Genomic DNA, 14,944 nt, shown 5'->3' on the forward strand with positions numbered 1-14,944 from the left:
CAGAGAAGGCCTTTACAGCAGGGTTGGGAAACAGGTACCACAGGCTTTTGCTCCAGCCCAGCTCGTGCTATACACACCTGATTCAACTAATCAATAAATTACATTGTTCAAATTTGACCACTATCACAGTAGGTGAATCAGGTGTATCGTTGCTGGACCACAACAAAATCATACACACACTATGGGACCTCCAGGACCACAGTTGCATACCCCATGGTACAAATATGGGAAGTCGAGTGTCTCACCAGAGGGTCCAGGGTGTCCATGGAGCTGGGTGGGGTCTCCTTATTAAGAGGCCTGGCTGAGGCCTCGCTGGGCTGGCCTGGGCCTCCAGAGGTCATGCTGGGGGGAGGCAGGTGAAACAGCTTGGCCTGGTCCTGTTGGGCTGAGGGCCAGGGCAGGGTTCCCCTCACCCACTCCACTGGGTCCTCCCATACTGCCTTCTGACCATGCACCTGTGGCACAAAGCCACAACACGTCATACTCGGAGCACATTGAACGTTTTAGTAATTTAGCAGACGCTCTTATACAGAGTGACTTACAGTTATTGCATTAGACAGGTGAGATAGCTAGGTGAGACAACTACAAATCACAGTCATAGTAAGTCCATTTTTCCTCTAAGGAAGTTATCAGCAAAGTCAGTGCTAGTTTGAAAAGAAAAGTGTGAGTGTTATTCCTTGCAAGATCTTTGCTCCATCCATTTACTTTACCTGCAATTCACCTAGCCTGGTCCTAGATCTGGTTGTGCCGTCAGGCCAAACGTTTGACGTGACAATGACCATAGGAGTACAGCACAAACAGATCTGGGACCAGGCTATAATTCATCTACCAGGACAGTAAAACCTGTCTGACCTTAATGCCATCCTTGGCTCCTTCCTGCAGGTAGGGGATAATGGAGAGGTTCCAAAGGTCAATGAACCAGGAGCGGAACTCCTCCACAGTCACAGGACAGGACAGGAAGAAACACGGGCCTAGAGAGAGGGAGAGCGCAAGAGAGAGAGAATAAATAACATTAAATGACCACATCAAATCAAAACACACAGTCTATGGCCCAGAGATAAGAATCAGATCTCCAGGAACTAACTTAAGGTATCACTTTATTTGGATAGCATGTAGATTTAGATCTGTAGATCATCCATAGGGGACTATCCAATTAAAGTGTGACCTAACTTTATATTTGTGTATTATTTCCCAGTTATAACAAAATGTTTTCCTACCGATGAGGAAGTCAGAGGTGCTGTGTTTCTCCAGGAAGGTGTGCAGGTGGTACCACAGCTTGGGCACCCAGTCCAGAACCCTGAGGAGGTCCTCGTTGGCCAGGCTCCTCTCGTCCTCCGCCTCCATCAACTTCCTGTGCAGGTAACGCACCAGGAAGCCATTGGCTGGCTCCACATTATTAGAGAAGGTCACCATCCTTGGGGTCAGAAGAGGGTCAAAGGTCAGGTCATGCTGTATGTATCATAAAGTACTTTCCTATTTTATACAGTGCCTTCAGAAAGTATTGACACCTCTTTTTTCCAAATTGTGTTGTGTTACTGCCTGAATTTAAAGTGGATTAAACTGAGATTCTGTGTCATTGGCCTACACACAATACACCATAATGTCAAAGTAGAATTACGTTTTTAGAAATGTCTTGACTCAATAAGTATTCAACGGTTTTGTTTTCGCAAGCCTAAATAAATTCAGGAGTAACATTTGTCTTAACAAGTTACAATAAGTTGCATGGACGCACTCTGTGTGCAATAATAGTGTTTAACATGATTTTTGAAGGACTCTCTCATCTCTGTAACCCACACATACAATTATCTGTAAGGTCCCTTAGTCGACCAGTGAATTTCAACCACAAAGAACAGGGAGGTTTTCCAATGCCTCATAAGGAAGGGCACATATTGGTAAATGGGTTAAATAAAAAAAAGGAGACATTTAATATCCCTTTGAGCATAGTGAAGTTATTAATTATACTTTGGATGGTGTATCAATACACCCAGTCACTACAAAGATACAAGCGTCCTTCCTAACCCATTTGCAGGAGATGAAGGAAACTGCTCAGGGATTTCACCACGAGGCCAATGGTGACTTTTTAAAATAGTTACAGTTTAATGGCTGTGAAAGGAGAAAACTGTAGATGGATCAACAACATTGTAGTTACTCCACAATACTTACTAACCTAAATGACAGCGTGAAAAGAAGGAAGCTTGTACAAAAAAAATACATCTGAAAATGATGTCCTGAATACAAAGTGTTATGTTTGGGGGAAATCCAACACAACAAATCAATGAGTACCACTCTTCAAATGTTCAAGTATGGTGGTGGCTGCATCATGTTATGGGTATGCTTGTCATCAGCAAGGACTATGGATTTAATTAATTTTTTTTAGCTAAGCACAGGCAAAATTCTAGAGGAAAACCGGGTTCAGTCTGCTTTCCAACAGACAATGGGAAACAAATTCACCTTTCAACAGGACCATAACCTAAAACACAAGGGCAAATATACACTGGAGTTCCTTACCAAAATGACATTGAAAATGGCTGTCTAGCAATGATAAACAACCAACTTGACAGAGCTTGAAGAATTTTTTTAAGAATGTGCAAATATTGTACAATCCAGGTGTGCAAAGCTCTTAGAGACTTACCCAGAAAGACTCACAGCTGTAATCACTGCCAACGGTGATTCCAACATGTATAGACTCAGGGGTGTGAATACTTATGTAAATTAGATATTTTCGCATTTCATTTTCAATGCCAATGCAAACATTTAAAAAAAAATGTTTTCACTTTGTCATGATGGGGTAGTGTGTAGATTTGTGAGAAGAAAAACATATTTAATAAATTTTGAATTCAGGCTGTAACACAAAATATGCAATAAGTCAAGGGGTATGAATACTTTGAAGGCACTGTTTTACATTGCCAATTTTCTAACCACTGTCCCTATTCATTAGACTGACAACATCCCAATTTAAATATGCATCAAAGCATACTTTGGATGCATGACAGGGATATATTGTAGCCTTAAATAAGATGTTTTAAAGACTAGGTCAGAACAAAAACCTGCCCACAGAAAAAAACACAAACTTAATTTGTCTCTTCATTCACCTGAAGCTGAGGTGCAGGCCATGGTTCGGGGTCATCTTCACCGGCTGGTTGGTAGTTCCAATGATGTAAGGACTGAAATAAAACACAGAATCATCACAGTTCAGATTAGAAACAATAATGTACTAGATGTTTGATAAAAGGTTCCATTTCAGTGTTAGTCTGCTCACCATTTGTGATATTTGCAGGTGAGGGCCCCGTTGACAAGCTCGCTGATGGAAGTGGCATCATGTATATCATCCAGGATAACCACCAATGGAATTTCAGCAGTGCTGGTTTCCCGGTCAATCTGATTGGCCAGGTTGGACAGGCAGAGCTGGAGATCCTGTTGAGAGGGGAGTGAAAGAGAGGTCATGTTATTGATGTATGGTGATATTAAATCACAAACCCGAAACCAGCTTTCTGTTGGTCCTGAACTGTAAGGTGTACAAGCCTTTTCTGCCAGCCCAACACTAACACACCTGACGATTAGAGGTAAATGTTTAGTTAGTGCCAATGCAGATGCTATTTTAACTCTGCAAATTTTGTTGTGAGGATACAGAATCAATAGACCATTTGAGACCCGATTCAGGAAACTAGGTGTATGTCGCAAGTCACGACTTCACTGGAGAGCCATTTGAACATAAAACATGTTTTTTAATCAAAATGCATTTTTTGGCCTTCTCAAATACAGTATGTGAACTTTCATGTGCCTTAATAACAAACTTTTATGCCATCTGTAAATACGAAAAAAAGTTGTTAAATTACGAGCCTAGTTGGTTTAGCCAAAGAAAAAGCCAGGGACCTTCCCGCTAGCTATGATTGTCTGAGATAATGAGTGGGCTGGACATGCTGAGAGATACGTTTGATTGGTCTGCGGTGTAGCGTCTTGTGTCTATAAAATGAGCTGCTCGTTATGAATAGATCATCCTTTCTACTGCAGTTTTTTTTATAAAGATAAATAATGTTAGTGCAAATATGTTGCTACTGCTCTCAATAACGTTGCTGCCCTTAATTTATCAGGTGCTATCGACGCTCTCGACAATAGTCTGTGAGAAAAAGTTGTGATGGACTACTTTTGGGATGACAATCGTGCCATGTTGACTCTTACTCTGAAAATGAATCAGACGATGAGGAAATCCCCGATTTAGGTAAAAACATTTTAGTTGAAGAAGACATTGTAGAGTCTTCTGATGACAGTGATGGGGAAGAAACGGTGATCAACACTTGTCACGGAAGAAGTTTACAGGGTTTTGAAATCAGTAGAACACAACGGGACAAACAAGCTGTGCAAACTAAACGGAAATGACACAGGACTTCTTATTTTAATAAAAAGTGTTGCAGTCTGCCGTGAAGCTTTCATCCATGTATACAGGTAAGAATCTAGCTACAGTTTCAGATATTATACGTTTCTAATTTTGTCAGAAAGTTGTTTTCATTGTAAGTTAAAGTTTGCTGTTAGCTAGCCAGCTGGAGTTCTATGGTTGGCTTGCTAGCTAACATTGAACCTATTTGGTTAACTTTAGCAAGGTACTGTATGACAATTGGTTTGTATTGCTAGTAACGTTATTCTATGGATTGGGATCATAGTTCATTTTTTAGCTAGCCAACGTTAACGTGACATGCCCAAACAAAAGACCCCAAGTTAAAGCTCGCTATTACCTAGCTAACATTAGCTGAAGTTAGATGGCTGGCTTGCTAGCTAACATTAACTTACGTGTATGAAGTGTGTGTAACGTTAGTGATGTTTTCTCAGAATGCCATTTCGCATTGTTAGGTATAGCCTAATGCTAACTAGCGCACAATTAACCTATTTGGTTAACTATAGCTAGCTATGACAATCGGTTTGTATTGTTAGTTAAAGCTTGCTGTTAGCTAGCCAGCTGAAGTTCGATGGCTGGCTTGCTAGCTAACATTATGTGTATGAACTGTGTGTAGTGATGTTCTCAGAATGCCATTTTGCATCTATTGTATAATAATGCTAAAGTATTTGTATCTGGAATTTGTCTTTCAGCATCAGTAGAACACACCTCTCCTCCACCAGTCATACAAGGAGAATGGTCTAACACCTCCCATCAAAAAGAGAGCTGGCCCAAGCGAGCAAAGGCAGCAGCGCAGTCATCAACTATATGCACCATATCTTCACCAACTACGGAGTTGGGGAAACACGTGTGGACCTGAATTGTGATAACTGCAGTGGCCAAAACAAGAACAAGTTTGTGCTCTGGTATTGTGCCTGGCGGACCATGCAAAAGCTTCACCACAGTCTGGACCTTCACTTCCTGATCACAGGCCACACCAAGTTTGCCTCTGACTGGTGCTTCGGCCTCATCAAGCAGCGCTTCAGAAAGACTAGAGTAAACACTTGTCTGAGATTGCTGGTGTTGTGAAGGACAGCACTGTGACAGGGGTCAACATCCCACAGCTGGTTGGACTGGAGGATGGTACAGTGCTGGTGGAAAGCTATGGCTGGCAACAACTTCAGGCTGCTGCCACAGATCAAGCAGTACCAGTTGTTGTTGTTATACCCTGTTTTACAGCTTCGATGCCCTGGAGCCTGGTGTTGTCGCCAAGGAGCATTCGGACTGTCGGGACCAGGTTCTCTCTGCTGTTTTCTCGTCTGCTTGTACAAGCACCACCTGGACTGGACACAGCTAGACAAACCATCTTTTTGACAAGATCAGGGAGTTTTGTGACGAAGAGGCTATGGACATCACATGCACTGCACCAAAGTCAAGGGCAGGACAGAAACAGGCTCTCTCCTAACACACACGCCATATGCTGCTGCTACTATTTTTATTTCTTTACCCTGCTGCTCAGCCACTTTACCCCTGATTGTATGCATATAACTACCTCGTTTATCACTGATATTGTTATTAATAGTTCTTGTACATACTGTATATTATTTGATTTATATTGACACTATCTATTTCTGATATTTCTACTATGCAAGTAACCATTTGGCTGCACCGTTTACACCTTCTGTAGAGACCCAGCAACTTAGCAAGACTTATCAATATTCATTTTATATATCAATATTTTGCTATGTGTAGTCGTAACATGATTTTGTGACATACCACAACAATATCATGTGACCGTATCAAGTGTCCGCCACATAAATATATGTTGCATGCATCTGCTTATGTACAGTCGTGGCCAAAAGTTTTGAGAATGACACAAATATACATTTTCACAGTCTGCTGCCTCAGTTTGTATGATGACAATTTGCATATACTCCAGAATGTTATGAAGAGTGATCAGATGAATTGCAATTAATTGCAAAGTCCCTCTTTGCCACGCAAATTAACTGAATCCCCAAAAAACATTTCCACTGCATTTCAGCCTTGCCACAAAAGGACCAGCTGACATCATGTCAGAGATTCTCTCGCTAACACAGGTGTGAGTGTTGACGAGGACAAGGCTGGAGATCACTCTGTCATGCTGATTGAGTTCGAATAACAGACTGGAAGCTTCAAAAGGGGGGTGGTGCTTGGAATCATTGTTCTTCCTCTGTCAAACATGGTTACCTGCAAGGAAACGCATGCCATCATCATTGCTTTGCACAAAAACGGCTTCACAGGCAAGGATATTGATGCCAGTAAGATTGCACCTAAATCAACCATTTATCGGATCATGAAGAACTTCAAGGAGAGCGAGTCAATTGTTGTGAAGAAGGCTTCAGGGTGCCCAAGAAAGTCCAGCAAGCGCCAGGACTGTCTCCTAAAGTTGATTCAGCTGCAGGATCGGGGCACTACCAGTGCAGAGCTTGCTTAGGAATGGTAGCAGGCAGGTGCGAGTGCATCTGCACGCACAGTGAGGCGAAGACTTTTGGAGGGTGGCCTGGTGTCAAGAAGGGCAGCAAAGAAGCCACTTCTCTCCAGGAAAAACGTCAGGGACAGACTGATATTCTGCAAAAGGTACAGGGATTGGACTGCTGAGGACTGGGGTAAAGTCATTTTCTCTGATGAATCCCCTTTCCAATTGTTTGGGGCATCCAGAAAAAACTTGTCCGGAGAAGACAAGGTGAGCGCTACCATCAGTCCTGTGTCATGCCAACAGTAAAGCATCCTGAGACCCTTCATGTGTGGGCTTGCTTCTCAGCCAAGGGAGTGGGCTCACTCACAATTTTGCCTAAGAACACAGCCATGAATAAAGAATGGTACCAACACATCCTCCGAGAGCAACTTTTCCCAACCATCCAGGAACAGTTTGGTGACGAACATGCCTTTTTTCCAGCATGATGGAGCACCTTGCCATAAGGCAAAAGTGATAACTAAGTGGCTTGGGGAACAAAACATCTATATTTTGGGTCCATGGCCAGGAAACACCCCAGACCTTAATCCCATTGAGAACTTGTGGTCAATCCTCAAGAGGTGGGTGGACAAACAAAACCCCACAAATTCTGACAAACTCCAAGCATTGATTATGCAAGTATGGGCTGCCATCAGTCAGGATGTGGCCCAGAAGTTAATTGACAGCATGCCAGGGCGGATTGCAGAGGTCTTGAAAAAGAAGGGTCAACACTGCAAATGTTGACTCTTTGCATCAACTTCATGTAATTGTCAATAGAAGCCTTTGACACTTACGAAATGCTTGTAATTATACTTCCGTATTCCATAGTAACATCTGACAAAAATATCTAAAGACACTGAAGCAGCAAACTTTGTGAGAATTAATATTTGTGTCATTCTCAAAACTTTTGGCCACGACTTTACTGTACATGTGCACCTCACACAGGTTTCAACTTAGGTTGCATGGCATTAACTTATGTATGGAATACTATGTGATAAGTGCGTGTGTAACAGTATTTAAAGTATACTAATGTACTGGTGTGAAGGCATTTGGGCAGTGGTGTAAAATACTTCAGTAAAAATACTTTAAAGTACTACTTAAGTATTTTTGGGGGGGTATCTGTACATTACTTTACTATTTATATTTTTTGGCAACTTTTACTTCACTACATTCCAAAAGAAAATAATATACTTTTTACTCCATACATTTTCCCTGACACACAAACGTACTTGTTACATTTTGACAGGAAAATTGTCCAATTCACACACTTACCAAGAGAACATTGCTGGTCATCCCTACTGCATCCGATCTGGCAGACTGTCACGTCATGACCAGTAAAAGGGGTTATTTGTTATTGTAGTTTGGTCAGGGCGTGGCAGGGGGTGTTTGTTTTGTGTGTTTTGGGGTTTTTGGTTTATGTTCTATGTGTTTATTCTAGTTCTTATATTTCTATGTTGTGTATTTTGGGTTGATCTCTAATTGGAGGCAGCTGAATCTCGTTGCCTCTGATTAGAGATCATATTTAAGTAGGGGTATTTTCTTCATGGGTTTTGTGGGTAGTTGTTTTTCGTATAGTCCTTGTGTCCTTACGGAACTGTTAGTTGATGTCGATTTATTTTGTTTAAGTGTTCACTTATATAAATAAAAGATGAGCACGATACCAGCTGCGCCTTGGTCCACTTTCTACGACGCACCTGACACAGACTCACTAAACACATGCTACGTATGGAGTGTGCCCCTGGCAATCCGTCAATAAAAATAAAATTGTGCCGTCTGGTTTAATATAAGGAATTTGAAATGATGTACACTACCGGTCAAACGTTTTAGAACACCTTTTCATTCAAGGGTTTCTTTATTTTTTACAATGTAGAACAATAGTGAAGACATCAAAACTATGAAATAACACATATGGAATCATGTAGTAACCAAAAAAGTGTTAAACAAATCAAAAATATATTTGAGATTCTTCCAATAGCCACCCTTTGCCTAGATGACAGCTTTGCACACTCTTGGCATTCTTTTAACCAGCTTCATGAGGTAGTCACCTGGAATGCATTTCAATTAACAGGTGTGCGTTCTTAAAAGTTGAGGTGTTTGACCCAATCAGTTGTGTTGTGTAAAGGTATGGTTGGTATACAGAAGATAGCTCTATTTGGTAAAAGACCAAGTCCATATTATGGCAAGAACAGCTCAAATAAGCAAAGAGAAATGACAGTCCATCATTACTTTAAGACATGAAGATCAAGCGTTATGATGAAACTGGCTCTGATGAGGACCGCCACAGAAAAGGAAGATTCAGAGTTACCTTTACTGCAGAGGATATGTTCATTAGAGTTATCAGCCTCAGAAATTGCAGCCCAAATAAAGGCTTCACAGAGTTCAAGTAACAGACGCATCTCAAAATCAGCTGGGTAAACGGATGATCTCCGCATGAGTGGTTCCCACTGTGAAGCATGGAGGAGGTGGTGTGATGGTGCTTTGCTGGTGACACTGTGATTTATTTAGAATTCAGGGCACACTTAACCAGCATGGCTACCACAGCATTCTGCAGATATATGTCTTCCCATCTGGTTTGCATTTAGTGGGACTATCATTTGTATTTCAACAGGACAATGACCCAACACACCTCCAGGCTGTGTAAGAGCTATTTGACCAAGAAGGAGAGTGATGGAGATGACCTGGCCTCCACAATCCCCCAACCTCAACCAAATTGAGATGGTTTGGGATGAGTTGGACCGCAGAGTGAAGGAAAAGCAGGAAACAAGTGATCAGCATATGTGGGAATTCCTTCAAGACTGTTGGAAAAGCAAGTGAAGCTGGTTGAGAGAATTCCAAGAGTGTGCAAAGCTGTCATCAAGGCAAAGAGTGGCAACTTTTAATAATCTCAAACATAAAATATATTTTTACTTGTTTAACACTTTTTTTGGTTACTACCTGATTCCATATGTGTTATTTCATAGTTTCGATGTCTTCACTATTATTCTACAATGCAGAAATAGTAAAAATAAAGAAAAACCCTTGAATGAGAAGTGTGTCCAAACTTTTGACTGGTACAGTATATATTTGAAGAGCCAATTTTTTTCCAGCTTCGTAACATTGCAAAATCTGAAACCTTTTGTTTAAAAATGATGCAGAAAAGCTAATCCATCCTTTTGTCACTTCAAGACTAGATTACTGCAATGTTCTACTCTCCGGCTGCACAGATAAAGCACTGAATAAACTTCAGCTAGTGCTAAATACGTCTGCTAGAATCTTGACTAGAACACACAAATGTATCATATTAGCTCCCCTCTCTCCACCGCGATTATATGCCTCTGGCCCTATTATAGGGGCTGAGTCACTGGCTTGCTAGTGCAATCCCCTGCTGTCCCTAGGAAGTGTGCATCCCATTGTGCCAGGCTTTTTTCGCTATACTCGCCTTGAGTGGGGATATATCCTGCCTGGTTGACCCTGTCCGGGGGTATCGCCGGATGCGGCCACAGTGTCCCCCGATCCCCTCTGTCTCAGTCTCCAGTATCTATGCTGCAATAGTCTATATGCCAGTCTAATATCTCTCTCTTTCTCTCCCCCTCTCCCCCTCCCTACTGCCTGGCCTGATGACTCTTGTCTGTCCCCATGCCCAGTCTACCTGGCCATGTTGCTGCTCCAGTTTCTGCTGTTCGGCCTGTGGCTATGAAACCCTGACCTGTTCACCGGATAAGCTACCTTATCCCGGACCTACTGTTTCGACCCTCTCTATACCGCTCTTAGTGTCTCAACCTTTGAATGCTCGGCTATGAAAAGTTAACTGACATTTACTACTGAGGTGCTGACCTGTTGCACCCTCTACAACAACTGTGATTATTATTTGACCCTGCTTGGTCATCTATGAACATCTTGAAGAACGATCTGGCCTTAATGGCCATGTACTCTTATAATCTCCACCGGGCACAGCCAGAAGAGGACTGGCCACTCCTCACAGCCTGGTTCCTAGGTTCCTGTGTTTCTAGGGAGTTTTTCCTAGCCACCAAGCTTACACATCTGCACAGCTCTGACACACACACACACACACACACACACACACACACACGCACACGCACACGCACACGCACACACACACACACACACACACACATTTACCCCACCAGATGTGCGACCAGAGGTCTTTTCACAGTCCACAAATCCAGAACAAATTAAAGAAAGCGTACAGTATTATATAGAGCCATTATTGCATGGAACTCCCTTCCATCTCATATTGCTCAAATGAACAGCAAACCTGGTTTAAAAAAAATAAAGCGACACCTCACGGCACAACGCCACTCCCCCGTTTGACCTAGATATTGTGTGTCTGTATTGATATGTAGGCTATTTGTGCCATTTTTTAATTGATGTAGTTCTGTCCTTGAGCTGTTCTTGTCTATTCATGCTCTGTATTATGTCATGTTTCATGCTTTGTTTGGACCCCAGGAAGAGTGGCTGCTGCCTTCACAACAGCTAATGGGGATCCTAATAAAATACCAAATTGCTTGCTCTTTGAGTTTTCAGGCTGGGATTCTGTATAAGCACTGTGTGTCATCTACTGATGTAAAAAGGGCTTTATGAATACATTTTATTTATTGATTGGCAGAGAGGTTTGGAAATATCTTTCTTATTGGTCTATTAACTTATTTTCAAATAGCTCTTACACTCTTACACTAAAAGGCCAATATCATTTTCACAATGTTATTCCAACCTCATAGGGTGGAAATATATTTAAAACACAGGTAAATAACATTTTTGACTGCACTGGGCCTTTAATAATTAGCTGCTCAGCCCGTAGCTCCTCTCCAGAACTAGGAGTGAGGAACCCCGTTACCGTATGGCACACACTATCCTGTCCCCACCTTGCAAGACTGGCGGTGCATGTTGAAGGTGACCACAATGCCGTCGTTGAGGTCTCGACCGCTGCGGTCCACTAGGTACTCTGCCAGGCGAGAAGTGAGGTAGGTCTTGCCAGTGCCACTGGGCCCAGACATAATGAGGCGGCGGTGCTTGAGCAGCAGGCTGATGTAGTGTTGGGTCATGGGCTTGGGGATGAGGGTCTCAAACACCAGGCTGTCCACACACTTCTCCTTCAGACCTGGAGGACGCAGAGTTCAAAGTTCAAATGTTTAATGTTCTGAAGCTTTATTGTCTGTTCAGGGTAAACACACAGAATTAAATAGAACACTAGAATGGACAAAAATCTGCCATCTTGGCCCGGAATTATATGGGTAAACATTTAAAACAAAATGTCTTTGACAACACATAGACAGGTCAGGTACAACGATTGGTCGGGTGTAGGGCATTCCAAACAGCCCTCCATTCAGCTGCTCACAGAGACATACTGTACATGAAGTTAAACCAGGGAGTAGTTAAATCAGGGAGTCCACCCACGTGCATGAAAATGTTCTGCTTAACGATTTACCGCATCACATGTCTCCCTTCATAAACAACTTGGAGAGCAGAAAGAATGTTCTGTAAATAACTCCCAGATCAAGAGCAAGGAGTATGTGCTCCTCCTCATCCCTCTCCATACCTTGTCCCCCCTACCTCCTCCATGCCCTCCCCCTACAGTGTGACATATCACCACCCACATTTATAGGGTGTGTGTGTGTGTGTGTGTGTGTGTGTGTGTGTGTGAGGCCTGGGCCAGTTTGGTCGGACTGCCTGAGCTGTCTGACACAAGCTGCACCGGGATCGTGTTTCTCTGAACCCTCGATTGCACTCCCCTGCTTCTTTCCCACCCTGGCCTACTGCATTCCTGCTTAGCCAGGTGGAACAGAGAGCCTACCCAGCCTGCACCTCTTCATTGGTTTCAAAACACAAATGGGGTCTAACTGATATGGATTACCCTGAAATTGATCTACGTACACTACTGTTCTAGGGAAATGTGCTCTAAAAAAACTACATCGAACCAAGAAAGCTAATCTGCTAACGGCCTGTCTGAGCGTGTTTTTTCCTCTGGAACTTAAGTAGAGAGTAGAGAGAAGTAGACACCACAAATCAGTCTCAGCCTGGCCCTTACCTCTCCAGTAGCAACGGTCATCGAAATTGTTAAAATGTTTAAAAAACAATTCTCATAAATGCAACAGTTGGACAATGGATGAAGATACTCCAAAATGTTGATTTATGATCCTTCCGATATTGACTGAATTATCTTTGTTTTCTATGTTTTCCTCTGGATCTCTTAGGGGACGGAGGGAGGCCACACATTCTCTTATATAGCAAGTAGGGAGAGGTATAGTGCCATTCAGAGTTAGAAAGTTGATTGTATTGTAATACGTCTGACAATGTAAATGTACTTTTAATCCGTCTGTCGGCATAAAACATAATGGGGTGTAGTGAGATACCCAATGGGTTGGACGGTACATTTCTCGTCAATTATCTTGAAAAAACATATACTTAAAAAACAGAAATCAACCAATCCTCCATCCGTAACACAATGGGAAGGTCAAATGCTTTATTATCTAAATGTTGAAAGTGCATTCGCAACAGAGAGGCTTGCCTCTGAAGCTAAGCAGGGTTGGTCCTGGATGGGGGACCAGATGCTGCTGGAAGTGATGTTGGAGGGCCAGTAGGAGGCACTCTTTCCTCTAGTCTAAAAAATATATATCCCAATGCCCCAGGGCAGTGATTGGGGACATTGCCCTGTGTAGGGGACCTGACTCTCTGTGGTCACTAAAGATCCCATGGAACTTATCGTAAGAGTAGAGGTTTTAACCCCGCTGTCCTGGCTAAATATCCAATCTGACCACCTAATCATCCCCAGCTTCCAATTGCCTCAGTCGTCCCCCTTCCTCTCCCATGAACTATTCCCCAGGTCGTTGCTATAAATGAGAATGTGTTCTCAGTCAACTTACCTGGTAAAATAAAGGTAAAAATAATAATGTTTGGGTGCGTCTGTATGTTGTCATTTGTATGTTTTGTATAAAAAAATATATTTTTATTCTGTATTTCATTTTCAATAAATGTCAAAACATGTTTTGAGTTTGTCATTATGGGGTATTGTGTGTCGATCGGTGATAATAATTTTTTTTTTAATCAATTTTGAATTCAGGCAGTAACACAACAAAATGTGGATTAAGTCAAGGGGTATGAATACTTTCTGAAGGCACTGTAGACACCACAAATCTTAGCCCAGACTCAGCTCTCCTCTACAGGGTGCCAGGGGTCAGAGACAGGGGGGCGATAGAGTTGAATCAACAAGACAAACAGAAGGACTTATGAGACTTCACAGCAGGGTTGGTGTCAATTCCATTTAAAATGCCAGTCACTTCAGAAAGTAAACCATTGAACATAATTTGAATGTCAGTCTACTTCCTGAATTGAAATGGATTTGACCCCAAGCCTGCTTCACAGCCAATCATCCACCCTACTTCATATTCTACATCATATCTTAGTATGGAACATGACAAGCAGTCCAAATATCTGGTTAACGTCCACAGCATGGGTCATAAATCATGATATATCTAAATAAAACATTCCTTTCATCATTGTTCAGTGTGGAACAGGAGATCTGAAGAGAGTGGACAGAAATTCCAGAGCAGACTAAAGGAGGTGAATGTCCGTTAGACCAAACATACCAAACATCTCACTGTCACAACATCGACGGAAGAAGGCGCCCCTCCTCGCCTGGGCGGCGCTCGGCGCTCGTCGTCGCCGGCCTACTAGCTGCCACCGATCCTCTTTTATTTTCTGTTGGTCAGGTCTAGTTTAGTTGGCACCTGTTTAGTATTAGTTCATTAGTGGGGGAGGGTTATTTAGTCGTTCTGTGTAGGTTTGTTCTTTGTGCGTGATTATTTTTCGTCATTGTGTTTGTTCTGAGGTGCAGGTGTTTTTCCCTCTGCCTGTGGGTTTTGTGGCAGCGTGTTTTGTGCTGCGGCCCTACGCTGCATGCAGGCTGTTATTTGGGCATTTGTGTTGCTCTGCCCTACCTTACCTGTTTTCTTGGCACGTGTGGATTATTTATTAAAATTACGTGTGTTCACGGACTTGTGTCTCCTGGACACATGGAGGGTCCTGGAATGAGTGGAAAGAGAGGGCCCTGATAGATCACTACCGTTGTACTTTGAGGGAGGACGTCC

General features: G+C 42.5%; 1 protein-coding gene across 20 annotated transcripts in view; it reads right to left on the reverse strand.

The window, feature by feature from the left end:
- The window catches only part of LOC106582711 (neuron navigator 1), a 125,466-nt gene that overhangs the window by 5,041 nt on the left and 105,481 nt on the right, over positions 1–14,944 (reverse strand). For 19 of the 20 annotated variants that reach the window (XM_014166050.2, XM_045705735.1, XM_014166057.2 and 16 more), the window contains 6 exons: positions 11,723–11,958; positions 3,260–3,414; positions 3,093–3,164; positions 1,218–1,414; positions 853–971; positions 246–455 (listed from right to left, as the gene is read on the reverse strand). In XM_014166050.2, the coding sequence (XP_014021525.1) occupies positions 246–455; positions 853–971; positions 1,218–1,414; positions 3,093–3,164; positions 3,260–3,414; positions 11,723–11,958 (989 nt within the window). The remainder of the gene's footprint in view (positions 1–245; positions 456–852; positions 972–1,217; positions 1,415–3,092; positions 3,165–3,259; positions 3,415–11,722; positions 11,959–14,944) is intronic. The other variant, XM_014166051.2, reaches the window with a different exon arrangement.

Source organism: Salmo salar, chromosome ssa22 (genome assembly GCF_905237065.1).
Source record: "Salmo salar chromosome ssa22, Ssal_v3.1, whole genome shotgun sequence".
Classification (NCBI taxonomy): Eukaryota; Metazoa; Chordata; class Actinopteri; order Salmoniformes; family Salmonidae; genus Salmo; species Salmo salar.